This window comes from Zootoca vivipara, chromosome 11, assembly GCF_965207765.1.
Source record: "Zootoca vivipara chromosome 11, rZooViv2.hap1.1, whole genome shotgun sequence".
Taxonomy (NCBI): Eukaryota; Metazoa; Chordata; class Lepidosauria; order Squamata; family Lacertidae; genus Zootoca; species Zootoca vivipara.
The window spans coordinates 52,819,225-52,840,896 of NC_142594.1; the positions used below are offsets into that span (position 1 = coordinate 52,819,225).

General features: G+C 46.4%; 1 protein-coding gene across 33 annotated transcripts in view; it reads right to left on the reverse strand.

The window, feature by feature from the left end:
• Nucleotides 1-21,672, reverse strand: part of OBSCN (obscurin, cytoskeletal calmodulin and titin-interacting RhoGEF) — a 304,918-nt gene that overhangs the window by 26,506 nt on the left and 256,740 nt on the right. For all 33 annotated transcript variants that reach the window (XM_088654044.1, XM_088654041.1, XM_088654038.1 and 30 more), the window contains 13 exons: nucleotides 21,392-21,592; nucleotides 19,459-19,519; nucleotides 18,840-18,917; nucleotides 17,260-17,432; nucleotides 14,453-14,479; nucleotides 11,942-12,094; nucleotides 11,352-11,397; nucleotides 11,100-11,177; nucleotides 5,872-9,124; nucleotides 4,748-4,870; nucleotides 4,332-4,442; nucleotides 2,872-3,039; nucleotides 510-632 (listed from right to left, as the gene is read on the reverse strand). In XM_088654044.1, coding sequence (XP_088510170.1) covers nucleotides 510-632; nucleotides 2,872-3,039; nucleotides 4,332-4,442; nucleotides 4,748-4,870; nucleotides 5,872-9,124; nucleotides 11,100-11,177; nucleotides 11,352-11,397; nucleotides 11,942-12,094; nucleotides 14,453-14,479; nucleotides 17,260-17,432; nucleotides 18,840-18,917; nucleotides 19,459-19,519; nucleotides 21,392-21,592 — 4,595 coding nt within the window. The remainder of the gene's footprint in view (nucleotides 1-509; nucleotides 633-2,871; nucleotides 3,040-4,331; nucleotides 4,443-4,747; nucleotides 4,871-5,871; nucleotides 9,125-11,099; nucleotides 11,178-11,351; nucleotides 11,398-11,941; nucleotides 12,095-14,452; nucleotides 14,480-17,259; nucleotides 17,433-18,839; nucleotides 18,918-19,458; nucleotides 19,520-21,391; nucleotides 21,593-21,672) is intronic.

Consider the following 21,672-nt stretch of genomic DNA (forward strand, 5'->3'; position numbering starts at 1 on the left):
CATGGCTTGACCTTATGATGATGATGAAGAAGAAGAGTTTGGATTTGATATCCCGCCTTATCACTACCCTAAGGAGTCTCAAAGCGGCTAACATTCTCCTTTCCCTTCCTCCCCCACAACAAACACTCTGTGAGGTGGGTGGGGCTGAGAGACTTCAGAGAAGTGTGACTAGCCCAAGGTCACCCAGCAGCTGCATGTGGAGGAGCGGGGAAGTGAACCCAGTTCCCCAGATTACGAGTCCATCGCTCTTAACCACTACACCACACTGGCTCTCTGTGTGGTGGCAGTGGATACCTGTGTTGTGGCAGTGGATTAGACCGCTCTAGGTTATTTTATGATTCTGTAGTTGCGGTGGGGCCTGAGAGATGCCTCAGCAATGTTTCCAGTACAGAATGACAATGCAGGAAATCCCTTCCTTCAGACATCTCAGGCTGGAACTTAGAATCATAGCTGGAAGGGACAATTTCCACAAGGAAGCAGTTTGTACAGTGAGTTTATCATTCATTTACCATCTTTTTTGCATAGCACAGAGTAAGTAACGGGGGTGTTCAGTTCCACTGGCTTCCAGGCCAACTCCACTCCATCTTCAAGAACCTCAACAATATCAGGAGATGGTGGGTTGGAAGGTGTCTCTGTCAAAGTGGGAGACAAAATTTAAGTCAGTGACTGGCAGAATGAAGCCATCCGCAGTGTAAACTTAGGAGCTAACTTTAGCTCTTGTGCTTGACGCTGTAAAGCACCCTGTGCTATTCGGAGGAACGGTAGTATATCAATTTAATAAACAAACATCAACATCATAGATATTTAAAGCATAAATAGCTGCTAAGAGGAAGGGGACTGAGCTTGACTGGAAGCAGGGAGCGGGGGAGGAAGCATTACAGTCATACCTCGGGTTAAGTACGCTTCAGGTTGAGTACTTTCAGGTTAAGTACTCCGCAGATCCGGAAGTGTTTACAGTATTTCCGGGTTACGCTGCGCGCGCATGCACAAGAGCGTTCTGCACGCTTCGCACATGCGCAGAAGTACTCTATCAGCGCTTCGTGCACGTGCGCAATCGCCACTCATGTTAAGTACTTTTCGGGGTGTGAATGGCACCCTGGAACCAATTAAGTACTTAACCCGAGGTACCACTGTAAATGTTATTTTTTTCTTCTACAATACTGTCTTATTTATTTTATAGTACAGTACATTGATTATTGCCTTCATTTTATGGATCAATGGTCTCGTTAGACAGTAAAATTCATGTTAAATTGCTGTTTTAGGGGGTGTTTTTCATCGTCTGGAACAGATTAATCCACTTTCCACTACTTTCAATGGGAAAGTTCGCTTCAGGTTAAGTGCGCTTCAGGTTAAGTACGGGCTTCTGGAGCCAATTAAGTACTTAACCTGAGGTACCACTGTAATCTTTTCCCCCATGCCACAAACCCAATGAAAATGCTCCCCTTACAACTACTATTTGCCCAAAGAAATTTCTGCCACCAGTAGAAGCTACCCCACTGTGTGACTACTGCTTTCAGTGAGGGGGGCGATTTTCATTAGGATGTTGTCATGGGAAAAAGAGCTAACCCCGTTGTCTATCACATGGTGCTGATAATGCTTGAATTGCCTCACCCACAGATCACAGCTCCTATTTGTATTGCAGAAACTAGATGCTCTGGTTGCATGCCAATTAGTGGCAAGTCCAATTTGGCTATCTCATTTCAGTGCTTGTTGTTTGTCAGTTATTTAGCAGGTAATAATCCCAAACACTCCAGGACTTGACAAACACATTGCTCAAGCCCATCTGATAAGTGCTGCCTCTTTCTCCTTCCTGCATGAGTCACACTAATTGCCTGAATGTTCTCAGGGTCTTTATGGAGGTATAAACATGGACTTCCAGCCATAGCTTGTAGCTCACCTCCCATTTCGTTTTACTGGAGCTACTGGGAGGCTGGGGCCAGTGAGAAAAGGGGAGCTTTAGAGGTGTCATGTCAGCGTGCATTCCAAGATGGGACAAGACTTTTGTGAATGATTCCTGAGAGACTGTATTGATTCAGAGAAAGGAGAAGGGCTCTATTTCCGAATGCTGTCCTACACAAAAAAATATTGCCGAACGTGGAAACAGGGGCGTACCCAGGATCAAAACTAGGGAGGGGAAGAGAGAGGGAAGGAAGGGGGGAGGGAAGAGAGAGAAGGAAGGAAGGAAGGAAGGAAGGAAGGGGTGGGTGAGAGAGAGAGAGAGAGAGAGAGAGAGAGAGAGAGAGAGAGAGAGAGAGAGAGAGAGAAGGAAGGAAGGAAGGGGTGAGAGAGAGAGGAGAGAGAGAAGGGAGGGAGGGAGGGAGGGAGGGAGAGAGAAAAAGGAAGAAAGAAAGAGGGGGGAAGGAAGGATGGAAGGAAGGATGGAGCTCCCGTCCCCCCCCCAGCTCAGGCTCCTCCTCCCCACTCCCACGTTCCTGTCGCTGGCTACAGCCGCAGAGGGGGCGAAAACAGCCCGATTTCAGGCTGCTTCTCCCCCCCCATTCCTGTTGCTGGCTGCCGCCACGGAGGGGGCAAAACAGCCCGATTTCAGGCTGCTTCTTGCCCCCCCCCATGTTCCTGTCGCTGGCTGCAGCCGCGGAGGGGGCGGAAACAGCTCGATTTCCATAACCCGCAGAGACTTTTCCCCTTAAGTTTTCGGAGGGAAAAGGTGCGGGTTATGGTCCGTAAAATACAGTATTTTATTTTATTGCTTCTGGGGGGAAGCTGCCCCCCTCCCCTCGTTGGGTACGCCCATGCGTGGAAAGCTGGCATGTCAGAGAGAAAGCCCTGCTAGGACTTTCCTGCCAAAGGTCATTTGGGAAATGCTATGCTACAAGTTCCAAGGATCAAAGGGGAAATAGTTTGTTCCTTTACCTGCTTTCCTTATTACACAGGAGGTGGAAACTGTGCCCTGGGCGTTGCTCGCTACACACGTATAAGTGCCAAAATCATTGGATGTGGCTGCTAATATTGTTAAAAGCTGGAAGTGTTTGAGCGTAGAGGAGATCAGGATCCTCTCCGTACTACGAATGGCTGCTCCATCTGGAGGGTGGAAATGAAATGCCATAAATAAATAAATAAATAAATAAATAAATAAATAAATGGGTCACGGTTAGATGAACCTCTTATGAAATCACAGACAGATGTACGTGAAGAATCTTGAGTAGAGGCATTACGTCAACCCTAGAATGTAGGGAGCAGAAGGTGGGAGCGTCTCTCCTCTAGAGTAGGCCTGGAAGCCATGAGGCTTGAAACGAAATGGGAATCCTTCCTATTCCCTCTTGGTTCCTGGGTTCGGAATAAAGGATGGTTTTCTTTCCCCTGGCTGGGATGGATAACAGTGGCTATGTCCACTTGATAAAATAGCTATCCTTTTGAGCATCCTTTCCATTTATAGGCTCTAGATTTCTTTAAGTAGGAAATTTATAAGCTACTTGATCAAGCAGTTCTCCAAGTGGTGTACAAATAAAATGGGAAGACTAATAATGGCTAAGATTCAGTCTAAGAGAAAACAAATATATGAATAAAACTAAAATTAAAAACTAATAAAAATGAATCAAGAAGAAGAATAAAAAAAAGAGAGAAACCACCAAACTTTTAAAAGACATATAGGTAATTATATTATAAGCCTGGGTAAAGGTAAAGGTACCGCTGACCGTTAGGTCCAGTTGCAAACGACTCTGGGGTTGTGGTGCTCATCTTGCTTTACAGGCCGAGGGAGCCGGCGTTTGTCTGCAGACAGTTTATCTGGGTCATGTGGTCAGCATGACTAAGCCACTTCTGGCGAAACCAGAGCAGTGCACGGAAACACCGTTTACCTTCCCGTTTACCTTACCTTACGTTACCTATTTATCTACTTGCACTTGGACGTGCTTTCGAACTGCTAGGTTGGCAGGAGCTGTGACCGAGCAACAGGAGCTCTCCCCGCTGCGGGGATTCGAACCGCCGACCTTCTGATCGGGAAGACCCTAGGCTCAGTGGTTTAGACCACAGCGCCACCCGCGTCCCTTATAAGCCTGGGTAGGTTTGCCAAAACAAAAAGTTCAGGAGTTATCTAAAGCGATATAGCACAGGTGCCTGCCTAATTATGCATATTTCAGGTAGGGAAATGCTGGCTTCCCCTCCCACCTCATTCATTCGCTACCCTCTTTCCCCCACCATTGCACCCCTGATCATGCACACATGTAATGCACATGTTGAAGTGTGGGAAGGGATTTGTTGAACAAAAGGGTCAAACAAATACGGAAATGGTCCTGCCATTCCCTCCTTGCTTTGCCCCAAACCATCCCTGTTACAGATTCATCGCAGGTGGACAGGTGTGGAGGTTACATCACCTTTGAACCATTCAACGTTGGGTGATGAATGGGCAGATGTCCGGCAGGACAGCGTCAGAGACTGCCCCAAGGCAATGGTCTGGTCAGTGAGCTCTTCAGCAAAAGAAGGTGCTGAAAGGGAAGAGAGCTTTAGAGAACACAGATCAGTGAGGCAGAAAGCAGATACCTGAAATGCGCTGGGTTTTACCTTCTCTAGCACACATTTCTAAATGAACAAAGAGGAGTATGCCACATTCTCTCCCATTTTCAGATCTAGCAATCTAGCAATCCTAGCCGCTCCTTTGTGTTGGTGCAATTTGTACTATGGCTAATTTAATAAAAAAAGCTTCAATCGTACAGCGTTTCTACGGTTTTCAAGCTGTGCTTTCCCAGGTTCTAGTTTTAATGCAACAAACAAACAAACAATGTGATAGTACCTTTCTCCTTTGTTTTGAGGCTTGGAAGAGTGAATGAAGGGAACCCTGTTTTCTTTTTCAAACCTCCAGAAGCATCTGTCAAAGATGCTCTTTCTTGTAGCTCACCCTTCCGCTCCTCTGAGCCTGTTGAAAATGAAAGGAACCACTGTAAAGACAACCAAGTGATGGGCGTTTTAGGCATTAGTGATTTAACTGGATATTTATATACAGTATATATACATTTTTAGGACAGCCTGGATAGCTCAGTTGGTTAGAGCATGGTGCTGATAACACCAAGGTTGCAGGTTTGATTCCTGTATGGCTCAGCTGCATTGCAGGGGGTTGGACTAGATGATCCTCAGGTTCCCTTCTAGCTCTACAGTTCTATTATTCTGTGATTCTACATCATGGGCACCTGCCCTGAACTCATACGATGAGGCAGCTATAAAAAAAAACCCCAATAGGGCCACTTAGGGCCTTTGGGAAAGCAATGCAAAATGATGTACATAATCTTCACATGCTTGGGTGAAGATGAAGGAGAAATTGTCCTACTCCAGCCACTGCCTTTTCAGTTACTGTGCTTAATCACAAGGTGTGTTTGGGTCTTTGTAGGATATAGTTAAGTGTCTAGTGAAGGTGGTCCTGTCTTCAGAGGAACATTTTAATAATAATAATAATAATAATAATAATAAGTAGTACCATTCAGAAAATTAGTACCATTCAGAAAAAAAACATGAATGGTATGCTTTGACCTTGAAACTATGAAACTAGAGCTGATGAAGAATAAACCGAAACAGGGCCTTGTCCTGGATTTCTAAAAACTGGATTGCTACTGGAATTTGTCTTTTTTTCCCTCAACTTAAAACTTTCTAAAAATTAATCTACTACCTGGCCAGAGCTCTTGGAACCTTTTCATTTGATTTCCTCAACTCTCCAAGGACTCCAATTTATTTAGTAAGTTGAAGGCCAGGCGGAATAACTCTGTCTTACAGGCCCTGCGGAAGGAGAGCTATAGAAGGTTCTCAGATACCTGGTAACTTCTCATGGTCACCTCTCACTGAGCCAGTTCTTCATACCTCCTTTACCCTGAGCTAAGAGAGGAAACATCACACATTGCATTCCCTCAACCCATATAAAATTATTACCTTCCCTGCTTTCCTGATCAGAAGATGACTTTCTCGTCAACATTCTTGAGAGATGGGTGACTGATGCTTTTACCTTCTTCTTTAGACTTTGCTCCACCAACTCCACGGACTGAGATCTGACAAAGGGCTTGAAGAGCCCCACTCTCTCTTGTAAAGAGCTCCTCCGCTGTTTGGCTGGGTCTTCCAGGAGACCATAGATTTGTTGAGACCCAGCCGGTATGTTACCTTCTGAATCAGACCTATTTCCTAGCCGGGGTGCTTTGGCTCCTTTTGGCTCTACGTCCAACTCAGGTGGAGTCTTCTCTTCATCTCTGGGAGCTTCCTGTAGAGCCTCACCTTTCAAGTTATCATCCCTGGCACATATTTTTTTATCCTGATGCGAATGAGATTTCAATCCCGGTAGCAACTTTGCCTTTTCACCCATAGGCAAACGTCTTTTGCTGGGCAGATTCTCGGGGGCTTTTCTGAAGCTAAGGAACTCAAATGGGAAGTACACAATGTCGTAGAGTTCATACAGGTTGAGAAAGGCAGGCTCTACCTCAGAGATGTCAAATTTGGCTGTCTTGCTATCAGGACGTGGCATGTCCTCCGAGAGGTCCTGGATCTGCACCAAGCGGATTTCGCACATCTGGTCACTTCTTTGGCTGTCACAGTAATAGGAGAATCTGTCTCCAAAACCAGAACTAGCAAAATCAGATACCATGGGCATTTCTGAGCCTACATAACCCATGCCTTCAAAAGGGGGAGACATCCTGGCTTTCTTGCCCAAGGAAGGTAGCACACTGAAATACTCTTCTTCTCCAGGATATATAATATCCGCTTCTGAGGGATCTGCTAAGCCAATGCCCCCTTCCCGTTTCCCTCTCCGAACAAGGTATCTGGTGGCCGGTCTTACTGCTTGCCCAGGTGGGCCTTGGTAGAACACCTCCCTGGATGGAGAAAAGCGTCTCCGGGATCCCTCCGGATCAGAAACAGACTCTGCTAAAGCAGTCATCTCTTTTGACAGGGAAACCATCTCATCAACTAAGTACTCCAGGGCTTCAGCCTCTGTGTCACTATAAATAGCAGGTTTCTGATGAACATGTCCCCTGGTTCTTCCTTGTCCAATGGAATATGGGGTTTCCTTTTGAGTAACTGGGATTTCTCCCCCAGAGGCTGAAAATGGCACAACTCTTGCTTGGGAGAAACCTGAAACAGATGGCCCTTGGTCTTTCAGGAAAACATCCTCGTCCTCACTGGAAGCAAGTTGTGTACGATAAATGAGTTCTCGTTTTTCCGGTTCAGAGAGAGAAATTGGAACAGCTTTGCCTTGCGAAGCCATTAAGATTTGCCTCTCTCCAGGAAAGGCATCAAGCTTTCTCTTTCCTGGGGCAAAAGGTTTCTGCTGTAGATGCTTATGGTGTCCCCCCTCATGGATCAATGCTTGGACAGTGTCTGCTTGTTGAGAAGGCTCTCTCATCTCACCGGGAGCAGGCTCTGCTTCGCTGTGAAGGAAAGACTTCAGAGGCTTTTGGCTTTCTTCCTGAGAGATTGATATAGAAGCAGGCAAAGTCTCTAAGCGGGCAGGAACTTCACCTTCTCTAACAGGAACTTTCATCTCACTGTGCATGGGAGGTGCTTGGTATGAATGCTTAGGCTCAGAGTGTGAAACTGGGGCAGCTTTTGCTTGAGAAATAGTTAAACTAGCTGTGCCTTTGCCCTTTAAAGCAGCTGATTTTGCCTGGCTGGGCCCTGCTGGTTTCTGTGGTAGAATCTGCTGCTCTTTCCCTCCAGGGATGGATACAGCTGCCTGTGAGCCTGGGAGACTTGAGCTTTTACTCTCCAGGAGAACTGGTGTCATTTCTGAAGGCTTCTGATGTAAAACCAAAGAGCCTTCCACCAATGGCATAGTCTGCAGGACCCCTGGGATTTTGCCCTTTGTCTTAACAACTTGCTGAATTTGCTGACCCTGAAGAGAAGGAACTTCTCTCAAATCTGAGCCCTCTCCCTTTGAAGGAATAGGAACCGTGTCCTTGCAAAGAGGAGCTTTGAATGTCTGAAGTAATCGCTTTTCTTCACTTTCACCCTTTGGGGCTAAATCTGACTGCTGAGCAGTTGGAACCAAGTCTTCCCTTCCTAGGGTAGATGTTTCTGACTTTGTCACAAGAGGAAGTTCTGGTTTCTGAGGCAGACCCTCTCCTTTTCCAGACGGCGGTGTTGAAATCAATGCCTTCTCTTGCTGCTGAGCAGCCCAAGACGAGCTGTGCCTCTCACCGAGTTGCACAAATGGCACTTCAGAAGCGCCCTCCCCAATTTTCTTTGAGCCTTCCTTTGCAGAACTCTTTCCTGAGCCCTTTTCGCTGCAAGCCTCAAAAGCATTGCCCTCGGGAATTAAGTCGCTCTCCTCTTCCTCAATGTATTGCTCCTCAGCAAAGCTCGCAGCTCTCATCTTGTAGTCATCCAGCGAACGGCTCCTGCTGGAAACTTGGAAAGTTACTCGCGGCGATTTCTGTGCAGTGTCAAAAGAAGCCGATTTGGTCATCAGAGGGCCAACTGCGCCTTCTCTGCCCCACTCAGCTTCTTCATCCCCAGACAATCCTTCCTCCCCGAATTCGAACTGTTCCAGAAGGGGTTCACGGAGGCCACTTAAAGTTGATTTTGAATAACCGGCTTTCCTATAGCTTCTCTTTGCTCTTTCCAAATGCTTCCTGTGGTCTTTGCCTGGTGACGAAGGCACATCTGCAAGACTTTCGGAAGGCTGGCTGTAGAAAGTACTTTTTATGACACTGTGTCTGGGGACGCATCCAGGGGACCTTCCTGCTTCGGTGCTTTCAACTTCCCCTTTTCCGGGTACCAATAAACCAGCTTTATCTTGTGAAGAAGCTGTGTCAAACATTGGTCCCCGGGCCATCAATTCTCCACTTTCTTGCCGTGCCTGATCACCCTGCTGCCTCTTCGCTGAAGCCTGTTTAGGTCTTGTAGGCAGTGGTGGCAGCGAGGATTCAGAATGCTTAGCCTCTGCTACGGACTCCTGGTATTCTGGGTAATCTGATCCCTCGAGCGCAGATAAGTGAAGTCCTGGCGTAGGGCCAAAGTGCCTTCCTCCTGCGGAGGCCGAAATCTCGTTGTCTGAAGATGATCCGCTGGTGCTCGATGAGCTGCTCTCTTCCAACAGGTGCCGGGAGATGCCGAGAGAGGTGGTCTTATGAGTTTTCGCCAGGATTTCTGGGATGGGTCTCATCACCAGCACAGATTTGTAGCTCATAAGAGAACGCTGAGCATTGGAATAAAACACAAGGCAAAGGGGTTAAAACAACTGAAGGGAGAAAACCAGTTCAGGCACAACAAGAGGCTCTAATGGATGCTCTAATGAATGAGCTTCTTGGGAAACAGAATTTTCGACCAGTGCACATTAGCCTGCAGCAGTTTTAATGGGTTTTGTGATGTGGTTTTTTTTTTGCAAATAAGGAAACTACAGTATACAGTGGTACCTTGCAAGATGAATCTAATTCATTCCGTGAGTCAATTCATTTTGCGAAAAATTCATCATGCGAATCGCGGTTTCCCATAGGAATGCATTGGAATTTCTTTTTTTGCCCATAGGATAGGAACGCATTAATTAAATTTCAATGCATTCCTATGGGAAGCCGTGATTCACAAGATGAATTTTTCGCAAAACGAATTCGTCTTGCGAGTCACCATCAGATCGCAAGACGCATTCATCTTGCAGGGCATTCGTCTTGCGAGGTACCACTCTATAGTGAACCAATGACCATCAAAGTCTGTTATTTGCAATCTCATACAGTCATACCTTGGTTTAAGTACGCCTCGGTTTGAGTATTTTCAGTTTAAGTACTCTGCGGACCCGTCTGGAACGGATTAATCCACTTTCCATTACTTTCAATGGGCAATTTCACTTCAGGTTAAGTACGCTTCAGGTTAAGTACAGACTTCTGGAACCAATTGTGTTTGTAAACCGAGGTACCACTGTATTGAGCTCCTTTTGCGTATAATACTCTGTGATGGGTCTCTGTTTGTGGAATGCTCTCCCCCTAGGATGCTCACCTGGCAACTATATATTTAGGCACTAGGAGAGCATGTTTCTCTTTAACCTAGCCTTTGGCTGATTAACATTCTGTGTCCTTTTAAATGTGTTTGTGGGAGGAGGGCTATCGTTTTGTTTTTGTTTTGTTTTTATTACCGTACATAATTTGTGTTTTATATTTTTATGTTGTGAACCACCCTGTGGTCTCTGGATGAAGATTGGTATACAAATATATAATAATAATAATAATAATAATAATAATAATATTAACTGTCAGAGGTTGTTACGGCTACTCTTGAGTAACGACTTTCCACATACTTGTCTTTAAAAGAGTCTTTATTGGTGCACGTTATCCGGCACTGCCCCTTTTCGCGACTTGGACCATCATAATGGCCTAGGGACAGCGAATCTCCTCCCCTTTCTCCTCCTCCTTAATTCCGGTGCCGGGGGAAAGGGTCTATGCTCCGTCTTTTCCCTCTCCCCCCTTTCCGCCTCTCTCTCTCTTCCCGCCTGTGGAGCAGGGGCTCTCCCATGCTGTCGGAGACCTGGCACTCTCTCTCCGCTTCCTGACTAGCCCCTTCAGACCCTGCGCTTTCATGGCTGCTTGGGGATGAACTGCTCCTGATGAGAGCGGGAGGTTCTCTGTAGTCTCTCCCAATAATAATAATAATAATAATAATAATAATAATAATAATAATAATATGTGTTTTTAGGTGTGCAGCTAAGATTTTTTAACATGTACAGTGGTGCCTCGCTTAACGAATGCCCTGCTTAATGAAATTTCTGCTTAACGAAAGGATTTTTCGAGCGGAGGTTGCCTCGCTAGACAAATTCGTTTTACGAAAAATTCGTCTAGCGAATCGCGGTTTCCCATAGGAATGCATTGAAATTCAATTAATGCGTTCCTATGGGCAAAAAAAAAAAATTCAAACAAAATCCAATGCATTCCTATGGGATTCGCTAGATGAATTTTCCGTTATAAGAAAAGACCCGTAGAACGAATTAAATTTGTCTAGCGAGGCACCACTGTACTGCTAAAGTTGTAATGTGTGAATATGACAAATGGGCAGTTAAAAACACATACTGTATGTTAGAGAGAAAAAACAGATCTCCTGAACTGCAGGTTCTGCAATTCTCTAGAAACTGAATAAGGAACAAAAACATGTTGATGCACAGTCCAGTGGCTGGCCTGGTGCCTACTAACCTGCCATTTGCTTCGGGACACAAAAAATTTGAGCTGCTTTGTATCTATGAAATGAGCTTCTTCAAGTGGGAGGTTATGCTGTAAAGCGGGGGAAAGGAATAAATTAACATACTGTAAATATAAACATTAAAATGTCAATTTAAAAAGAATTTGGCATCAGATGTTTCAGAAAAGTGACTTTCATTTGCCAGAAAACACGAGCACTGATGGTTAAGGGTCCATCTATTGAATGGGGGACTTATGAGGGCTTACCATAAACCATGTGTGGGAGAGACACTCCATAGCACTAGGCCTTGCCCTGGGAAGAGAGAAAAACAGGTTTGAGCTCGTGTGCCATGGCATGATCCTGTCTACCAACAATATTTTCCAATATACTAAACAGCCAAGAATCATGGTTTGCTTGGATGAATTGTTCTAAGTGAGGCAGCTGGTGAGCCTGACCGTGATACCCTGAAGCTTCTTGTTGTGCCTGAATAGCTATGATTCTAAAACAGGGCTCAGCAAACTTTTTCAGCAGGGGGCCGGTCCACTGTCCCTCAGACTTTGTGGGGGGGCGGACTATATTTTGAAAAAAAAGAGAGAGAACAAATTCCTATGCCCCACAAATAACCCAGAGATGCATTTTAAATAAAAGCACACATTGTACTTATGTAAAAACATGCTGATTCCCGGACTGTCTGCGGGCCGGATTTAGAAGGCGATTGGGCCGCATCCAGCCCCCAGGCCTTAGTTTGGGGACCCTGTTCTAAGAGCTGGAGAAGTAACACACACACACACACACACACACACACACACACACACCCTTGAATTATATCACTGGGAAAACTAAAAAGATTACTCACTCTGGAGATGGTTGCAGTATCATTCTGATAAAATCCTGTGCTTCTTTGCTCAGATGCACAAAATCAGGAATATCCCATGAAACTGTTCCATTCTGAATATTTAGTAGGGTTGCTCTGTCGTTTTCCCCAGCAAATGGAGACTTGCATGTCAAGCTAATTGTTTGAAATGAAATGTAGACATTTTGAACATGTATCCCCCACCTTACGGGTAATAACAACAGAGGGGAAACATGATCCAGAGGTCTGTACATGTATGCATGTATCACTTTTGTATTTAATCCCCTTTGTGGTTAAAAACCAAACTTCCTTGATGAACTAGAAACAGTCTGGGATCTTCATTGACCTTAGAATTCATTTATGTTCAGTGGCCAGATAGGACATGGGTCATTCCACATCAAATCAATGCAAAAAACAAGGGTTTTGTCACCCACCATCTCGGATTTTGATGAAACTTGGTGTACATTCTTCCCTTATGGTTGAAAGAAACTCCCTTAAATTTTTTCACTCAAACGGTTTTAATTTTATAGCACTTCAACGTTTCGTGAAATCTGCGTTTCTGTCCCTCTTGAGATCCTCAGACTAGTGTACACCCCCCCCCCCAATAACCAATGATCAGATCTCTTTGAAATTTTACACAGAGCTCAATAACATGGTGAGGATTTCTGCTGGCCTAGCCGTGATGGTTCTTGCACAATACCATTTCCTCATATGCTTGGTGTTGTACAACTCCCACAGACAATAACTGCCAGAAGATACTTCTTTCCCAACGAGTGTATGGTGTTGATGGAACAAAAAATGAAAAACATACAGGTGATACTGAGGCTACCATAAGGGAAGGGATACCATAACGGATACATAAGGCTACCAGTTGGAGAACAGCCTTGACCAAAGGTGTCATGGGCTTTGAAGATGCTCGATCTCAGGATGCAAGGGAGAAACGTGCTAAGAGGAAGGCACGCTTGGCAAATCTACACCGTGATCAACTCCCGCCTGGAAACCAATGTCCCCACTGTGGAAGGATGTGTGGATCCAGAATTGGCCCCCACAGTCACTTACGGACCCATTGTTAAAACCATGTTTATGGAAGACAATCTGACTCGGCTACGAGTGATCGCCAAAGAAGAAAGAAAAAGAAGACCATAAGGGAAGGGTGTCACCAAGTTTCATCAAAATCCAAGATGGTGGGTGACATGACTGCATTGAACTGACATGGAATGACTCACATAACCACAGGTTAGGTACCAGTAAACCATCCAAGTATGATGTTGCTCACATGGTATAGGACTCAATTCTGGGTCACTTATCCTATATAATAAAGTCCAAGTGTCTCTGCGTCCAGTTTTCCTGTGTGTCCCTGGGTTACTGCGCATGGGCCCCAAGGACACAGGGATTGGACAGCAGAGACTGGACGCACGCACACACGCGCTCTCCCCCCCACCTACCGTTTCCCTGCGGCTACCAACCGCCGCTCCTGGCTGGACTGAGCGTTGGCAGGTGGGGAGCGTGCACGTGTGTGCGTCCAGTAAGGACAGGTCCCGGGGTTCGGAGAAGCGCTGTGCAAGCGCTTCTCCAAACCCCGGGATGTCTCCTTCCTGTCGCCTCCCGTTTGAGCTGGTAGTGGCACTCCTGCTGACGGGCCAGCTGGTCACCCCCGCCGAAGCCTCCCAGTCCCCGGGCTCCGGCTCCTCCGGCTCCTGCGGCTCCTGCGGCCAGGCTTTCCCCGTCGTTGTCGTAGGCGAAGCCCGCGATGAAGCGCACCATGGCCGAGGGAGGCGGCTAGGCCCAGGCGCCGGACTCCGCCTCCCCTCGCACGCTCGACGGAGGAGCCCGTGAGAGGAGCGGCGAGGCCGCAGCCTTCCCTCCCTCTCTGCGCTCAGCTGCGGGGTACGACGGGATAGCGAGTTTGTTTACTTGCATTCCTGGCGCGCCCCGCGGCCGAGCGCAGAGAGAGAGAGAGAGAGAGAGAGAGAGAGAGAGAGAGGGAGGGAGGGAGAGGGAAGGCCGCGGCCTAGCTGCTCCTCTCACATATCCTCTAGCGCCCATTTTCTAAACGGGCTGAACGACACCAGTTTTCAACATAAAAGTATCCAGAATTTTTAGCCAGCTTTTCAATTCCCAACTACTTATTTATAAATAAAGGAAATAAATAGAGACAAAAATTTGAAGAGAAGTGTCATTTTCACTGTTTTAAGTTCTAGCTAATCACAATGACTTAATTTTCACCCACCTTCCAATACAAGATTGTATGTTTAGGTTTTGAAGTAATTAATTTTTTGCAATATTGCTTGTGTCCAGACACCAGTTTCATTCCAAGATACCTGACTAGGTTACTAGATGAAATTATACTAAAATTCAATTCTGTATTCCTTTAATAAAGAAGATCACTTATTGGTAACAAGCTCTGAGTTTGCCCAACTTATTTTATATTCTGATATAAGACCATATACTTCTATACTATAAAGTGACAAAGATGTATCTGCATATAATGGTATTTTAATTTGAAGTGCTTACCTTAAATAGCAAATAACACCAACAGGCCTGAAAGGGGGGGAAAGGTATATATCAGCAAAAGATTTTAATTTGCATAAAATACATGTTGACAATTTCATTATGCTAATGTGGTGATCATCTAAATGACCATCTGGGTTGATCCTGCAGCAATCATATTAATGGCTGACCTAACAACAACTATGTCATGATTTTAGAACTTTCTAAATCCAATACAAATTGTTTGAGCCAATTATTTGGGACACAACCATGAATGTAATGCAGGTCCAGAAACAGCTTGGCCAGCCCTACAGAAGCCCTTTAAGGAATTCAAATAGTATATTATTGAGATGAGGCTGGCATATTAAGAACTGCGCTGTTTGACATGGGTGGGCGGTTTCACAGCGAAATCCTTATTTTGCTTATTTTCTTATTTTGGAGGGTGGGTGGACACCAGCCCCCTGGTCACTCTGATTGCCTCTTTCTTCAATTTTCCAACTTCTGTACGTTTCCTGGATGCAGCAACCAGACATGGGCACAATATTCCATGTGTGGCTGCACCCAGCGGCATACCAAGCCTCTCTGTTACCCGGGGCAGCAACCCGCTCCGCCGTGACGCATGCGTCACGATGTAACATCGCTACATCATGACCCATGTGGTACGGAGCGGTTTGCTGCCCATGTGCGCTACGGAGCGGTTTGCCGCCGCTCGAGCGCCTGGATCCTCAGATCCCGATCCTAGAGCGGCGGTGGCGTGACGGCAAACCACTCTGTAGTGCTTTGCTCCTCGCCGCTCTGCCTGAGCAGGAGGAAGCCTGGCAGCGTCGGAAGAAGAAAAAATACAAAAGAAAGCCACAGGCGTGCCGGCCGGGCGAGATTTTGGGCTCAGCTTTTGAGGCACCGATCGCGGGGGTGTGGCCCCGAGTGTCACCCCCCCTCCAGCATGCAGCTGCGCCCAAAATCTCACTCAGCTGGCGCACCTCCCTGCAGCTTTCTTTGGTATTTTTTTTCTTTTTCCGACGCTGCCGGACGGAGGTGAGGGGCAGGGGCACGGCCCTGAGTGTCACCCCCTCCAGGGCGGTACCCGGGGCAGACTGCCCCCTACACCCCCTAGCTCCGCCCCTGGCTGTACCTCAGGAAACACTGCCCTGAACAGGCTTTGCTTGCCCTTCCCTTCCTAACTGGCCAGTACAGGAAGGGTGACCAGTACAGGAAAATTTGCCCTTAATCTAGATTAGCTTTGTTTGCCCTCAGTGACATCAACATGTGGCCCAGTCTACAAAGCTCCATCACATCAACGCAGTTCCCATCTCTGGCTGGCTAGGAGCATGAACTGAAGGGGACGGAACACTTGAGCAAGGAGACTTAAATGTCACTGAAATAGCAACAGATTCAGGAAACGACTTCAACAGTCATGGAAAATGTTGGATGCTTTCTGGCATAGGATTTTTTCAGGGAATACTCTGGCCTCCTTCGAGGGACTACTTTTACCTCTAAGACTGAGACTGGTGGTCATTCAGTGGAGCCCTAAGGAGTCTTCACAGACTGACAGCAACCTGCTCTTTCCCAGGGCCAACTGCAACCTTCTCCGTCATACAGAAGAATCCAGGCCCTTGCCCTAAGCCAGACAACCGCTTTCCCTTTGGGATTCAGAGTTTGCCCGTCTCTTGTGCCCTACCTCCTGTGCTGTCTCTTGTCCAAGGTGCCTTATTCTAACAAACCATCCTCACCCAGCAGAAACGAAATGTAGAAGCAGAATGAGCATCACCCCAACAATCTTCCCAGTAACACTCAGGGTCCTTAGACAGCTCCACCCTCCTCTACTCACCACCAGCACAGCCAAGCACTGGAAGTTTCGGGCAAAAAAATCAGCCTGGTTGCTACAAATCAGACATGGTACCACTTAAACTAGAACAGCCATTTAGTTGTCTCAGGTCTTCCCCATGGGGCAAGAGAGAGGGCCTAATTTTTTTTTACATCAAAGGAGCATATACAGGTGACGAGGGCTGAGCTCTCTCTGTTCCTCTGCCTTACTCTGTGCATTCAGTCACCCTCCTGGTACCGGAGCCAGGCTAGAAGAAAAAGTGCCAGAGTGTGCGGTGGGAGGAAGTTCAGTTCTCCTCATCCACACAAGCCTCTTTGGGGAAGGGGTGATAACTAGATGCAACTAGATAATGCGAGTGCAGCAATCTGAACATTTGACAGTGCTACAAAAATGCTAGATGGCTGCTCGTCATTCCACTACCTCCAGTTTGTTCTTCAACTTCCTTAGAGCCCTACAGATATGTAAGGGTGACTCCCTACAGGGAGCCAGCCCCCATCATCCTGACGTCCACCTCGTCAAGTACAGAGAGCACCAGTGGTTCTGAAGGAGCCAGAGGGGGAGGGGGAGACTCGGAGGAGGAGAGTAATCAGAGGGAGGAACAATGGGAAAGCTCGGGGGCGGAGGGATGCAGGCAGACGCTAAGGGATGTTGCAGAGCCAGGGCACCGACCACTTAGGGAGGAAGCTGAAAGGGCATCGCTCCTTCCGGCTCAAGAAGTAAGGAGAGTGCCGCAACGCAGGTCAAGGGGGCGGCGTTTTGGGGGTGCCCAGACTACTTTGCTGGCGTAGGAACAGACGTACGCCATTGCCGGATTCTGATTCGGGATGAGAGGTCGTGTTTTAAGCTGTCTCTACACTGTAAATTATTAGCACAATAAACGTCTTTGAAGACAAACTGGACTCAAGTGGAGTTACTCTAGAGTAGCCACGACGACCCTCTGACAATATATTTCCATTTAAAAGCAAGCAAGCAAACAAAAAGCCCAAGGGGAAAAAATATATTTTACCATATGTCGGATGCTGTCGATACTGGTGACTGGGAGAGAATTTCAGGCGAGACAAATTCTGGAGACCCGTATTTACTGTACTGAGGCTCAGATGGGTTTATCTTTTGAGCGAATCCAAAATCGCAGATCTTAATGTCATCTCTGTCATCATAAACCATCAAGATGTTTGCAGGCTGTTGAAGCAGAGAGAAGAGTCTTTTATGCAGAGGATAAAACAAGCCAGGATCCTCTCTCTTGTAGTATCAACGCATATTTGAAAGAGCACCCGAAATGACTTCCTGTTCAGACACTAGTCTTCAGCTGAGCGGGGTCCCACCCTGCTTAAGCTTGCAGGTAGACAAGCCAAAGACCCTGCCCAGCCCCAGGAATTCTGAGGTTTCTGCAGCCTGCAGGAATTAGCCCCCCCAACAATGACAGAGTGGTATCTCAATTAGCATGGGGTGAGGCTCTGTGTGTGTTTCATTTGAGTCTTAGAGGTGTGTAGTCCAGGGAATCTGAAACTATTGGCTGAACCTCAGAATGTAAGGTAGAAGGGTGTGGAGGGGCCTTGCACTCCCTGGATCTCTCTCATAGGAATATGGGAATAGGGCTTATACTGAGGCTCAGGCCGCTGGTCCATCTCTGGTTATCTCTCGCTTGGACTACTGCAATGCGCTCTTTGAAGGTGACCTGGAAACTACAACTAATCCAGAATGCGGCAGCCAGACTGGTGACTGGGAGCGGCCGCCGAGACCACATAACACCAGTCTTGAAAGACCTACATTGGCTCTCAGTATGTTTCCGAGCACAATTCAAAGTGTTGGTGCTGACCTTTAAAGCCCTAAATGGCCTCGGTCCAGTATACCTGAAGGAGCGTCTCCACCTCCATCGTTCTGCCCGGAGACTGAGATCCAGCACCGAGGGCCTTCTGGCGGTTCCCTCACTGCGAGAAGCAAAGCTACAGGGAACCAGGCAGAGGGCCTTCTAGGTAGTGGCACCCGCCCTGTGGAACACCCTCCCATCAGAGGTCAGAGAGATAGACCTGACATATAGAAAATGTTTAGGGAAGCTTTTAATGTTTGATAGATTTATGTATTTTAATGTTTGTTGGAAGCTGCCCAGAGTGGCAGGGGAAGCCCAGCCAGATGGGCGGGGTATAAATAATATATTATTATTATTATTATTATTATTATTATTATTATTATTATTATTATTTAGCAGAGAATCAACTGCATGGATTGGCAGCAGCTCTCCAGAGTTTCATTCTTCTGCAGCCCCCCCCCCTGGAGATGCCAGGGATTGAATCTGAAACCGTTTGCATGAAAAGCAGGTGTCCTCTCACTGAGTTAGGGTCCTTCTCCTCCCTGCCTACCCTTCAGGCCCTTGGCAGAACCCAGGGACTTTATCCTGCTTTTGCAGCTTCTCCTAGAGGGAAAATATCAGACCCAAATGTTATAACGTGTTTGTTTTTCAGCGGGAATCTATACAGGTCAAAACAACCGATATCCAAACTTGGCTTTATAGAAAACTTCCCAGATTCTCTGGAAAAAAAATCGTAAATGATGCAGTGAACCGAACATGCAGCTCTTTTTAAACGTTACCTTAATATCCAAATGAAGCACTTTGTTCTTATGCAGATATTCAATCCCTTCTAAAAGTTGTCTGATGTAGAACTTGACCTGTAAGTGGGGGAGAAGGGGAAAATACACGGTTATCAGTGGATTTATCTAGATGCCACAAGTATATCTCTGATTTCAGAACTGTTGTGGGATACAACAATAGTATCTTGACTAAAAACCCTACATCCCTCCTGAAATATACTCGGAGTCGAGAGTGAATTTCATGCTCTTTATTCAGCTCATATTCATCAAGGAGAAGAAGAGAAGACGAATGGCTCTTTTCCCAAAACCATCTGCTTATATACATTATTTACACAATGGGCCTTGCGTGATTGGCTACTTCAGGGCTACACCTGTGGGCCAATTATATTGTGGATTGACTTCTGCCTGCAGCCTGATTGGCTGCTCCTACAGGCCAATCAGGTAGCAGATTCACTTCTGCCAGCCGCCTGATTGGCTGCTCCAGCAGGCCAATCAGGTTGCGGATTCACTTCCACCTGGAGTTGGATTGGGTAGCTCCTGCTGATTCTGAATCCTATTGTTCTAGGATTCAGCTCAGTACATAACACCTCCCAAAAGAAACACAAGGAAGGAGCATCACCTCTGCTTCAGTCACCACATTCTTCTTGAACAACCGGTCCAGAAGCTCTTCATTGGAGCATCTAACACACTAAGGAACACAATATCCTTTTTGCAATGGAGCAATAAAAAGAAACTGATCAATTATTCTCTGGCCCCGAACATCTCGAGTTTCTAGTACAAATATACTTACATAATTGTGTGTGTGTGTGTGTGTGTGTGTGTGTGTGAGAGAGAGAGAGAGAGAGAGAGAGAGAGAACAGTGAGGTCAGTGGAATGATTATGTTATTAACAGTAAAAAAGTAAAGGGACCCCTGACCATTAGGTCCAGTCGTGACCGACTCTGGGGTTGCGGCGCTCATCTCGCTTTACTGGCCGAGGGAGCCGGCGTATAGCTTCCAGGTCATGTGGCCAGCATGACTAAGCCGCTTCTGGCAAACCAGAGCAGCACACGGAAACGCCGTTTACCTTCCCGCCGGAGCGTTCCCTATTTATCTACTTGTACTTTGATGTGCTTTCGAACTGCTAGGTTGGCAGGAGCAGGGACTGAGCAATGGAAGCTCACCCCGTCACGGGGATTTGAACCGCCGACCTTCTGATCGGCGTTTCCGTGTGCTGCTCTGGTTCGCCAGAAGCGGCTTTGTCATGCTGGCCACATGACCTGGAAGCTGTACACCGGCTCCCTCGGCCAATAACGCGAGATGAACACCGCAACCCCGAGTCGGTCACGGCTGGACCTAATGGTCAGGGGTCCCTTTACCTTTATAATCATAATAATTTATTTTCTGTACTCCACCCATCTGACTGGGTTGCCCCAGCCACTCTGAGCATCTTCCAACAGAAGAAACGGAAACACAACAACAAAAAGAGCAGAACAGAACATGATACATTAAAAGCGTACAGAACTGCTTTCGGATGTCTATGGAAGGTTTCATTTAATTATTTATCTCTTTGACATCTGACAGGAGTGCATTCCACAGGCAGGTGCCACTACTGACAAGGCCCTCTTCTTCCTGGTTCCCTGTAGCTTCACTTCTCGCAGGGAGGGAACTGCCAGAAGGCCCTTGGAGCTGGACCTCAGTGTCCGGCCTGAATGATGCAGGTGGAGACGCTCCTTCAGGTATACAGGGCCGAACCCATTAAGGGCTTTAAAGGCCAACACCAACATGTTGCATTGTGCTTGGAAATGTACAGGGAGCCATGTTGTTTATTGCTAAGGTTGTTTTACTGTTTATGAGGCAGATGTGTTGTTTTTCGTTCTTCCCTAAGTTTTATGTTATATGAAATATTATATGACTCCCACCTTTTTTTTCTGTGGCACCATGTATGTGCAGACCACATGTGCTGACCAGGCCTCCCAACCCAGCCACCACAGGATTGTTGCCACAATGCCACCTACCCAATTAAGGGGTAAGCAGACTTCTCAATTGAAGACACCTCAGAGGGAGTATGAAATGTAATGTGAAGCCTCAAAATTACAACTTAGCACAGAGTTCTGTTCTGTAATCTCTAGCTTGAATTGGAATAGGTTTTTTTTTAAAAAAAAACACCCACAATACATATCAATGCTGGAAGTTTGCATTATCTGCTACACATTATTTGTGAATGTTCACTGCAAATAACATAACTGCCGCTGTCTGTACTTCCTGCATTTCATTTCCCTTTGACACCAACACCTGTGCTTATAGTACCTTACATGTGATGCAAAGGATTCTTCCATAATAAATGTGTTAGTTTTTAAGGTGCCTTGCTTAAAATTAATTAATGCAAACAATGACAAAACATATTTGGCAATGACACAAATATTCTGTGCATTTTTTGTTTTGATTCCAGGCTTGACGTTCAGGTTCATTCAGTGCTGAACACCAGCTCTCTTCACCATCTTATACAACCACAAGCAGGGTTAACATACATCCTCCCTCCAAGATTCAGCAAAAAGAAAGAAAAAAGGATACAGCTCCAAAATCAGAATCAAGGTTTTCCGTGTTTCAAACTGATCCAGCAGCTGGGTGATTCTGTCATGGGACACTGTGGCTAGAATATCCCTTTCCTGATAGGCTTGATCCCTTGTTTTGCTTCGCAGGGCGATAAATTTGGCTGCACATGACACTCGATTGCCTTTGTGGACCACTCTTTTAATCAATCCAAAGGAACCCCTGTGAAGATTTTTTTTAAAAAACCAAACAAGAAAGGCTGATTCAAATCTCCAGTCTGTGGCAGGAGCATCTTTCCTATT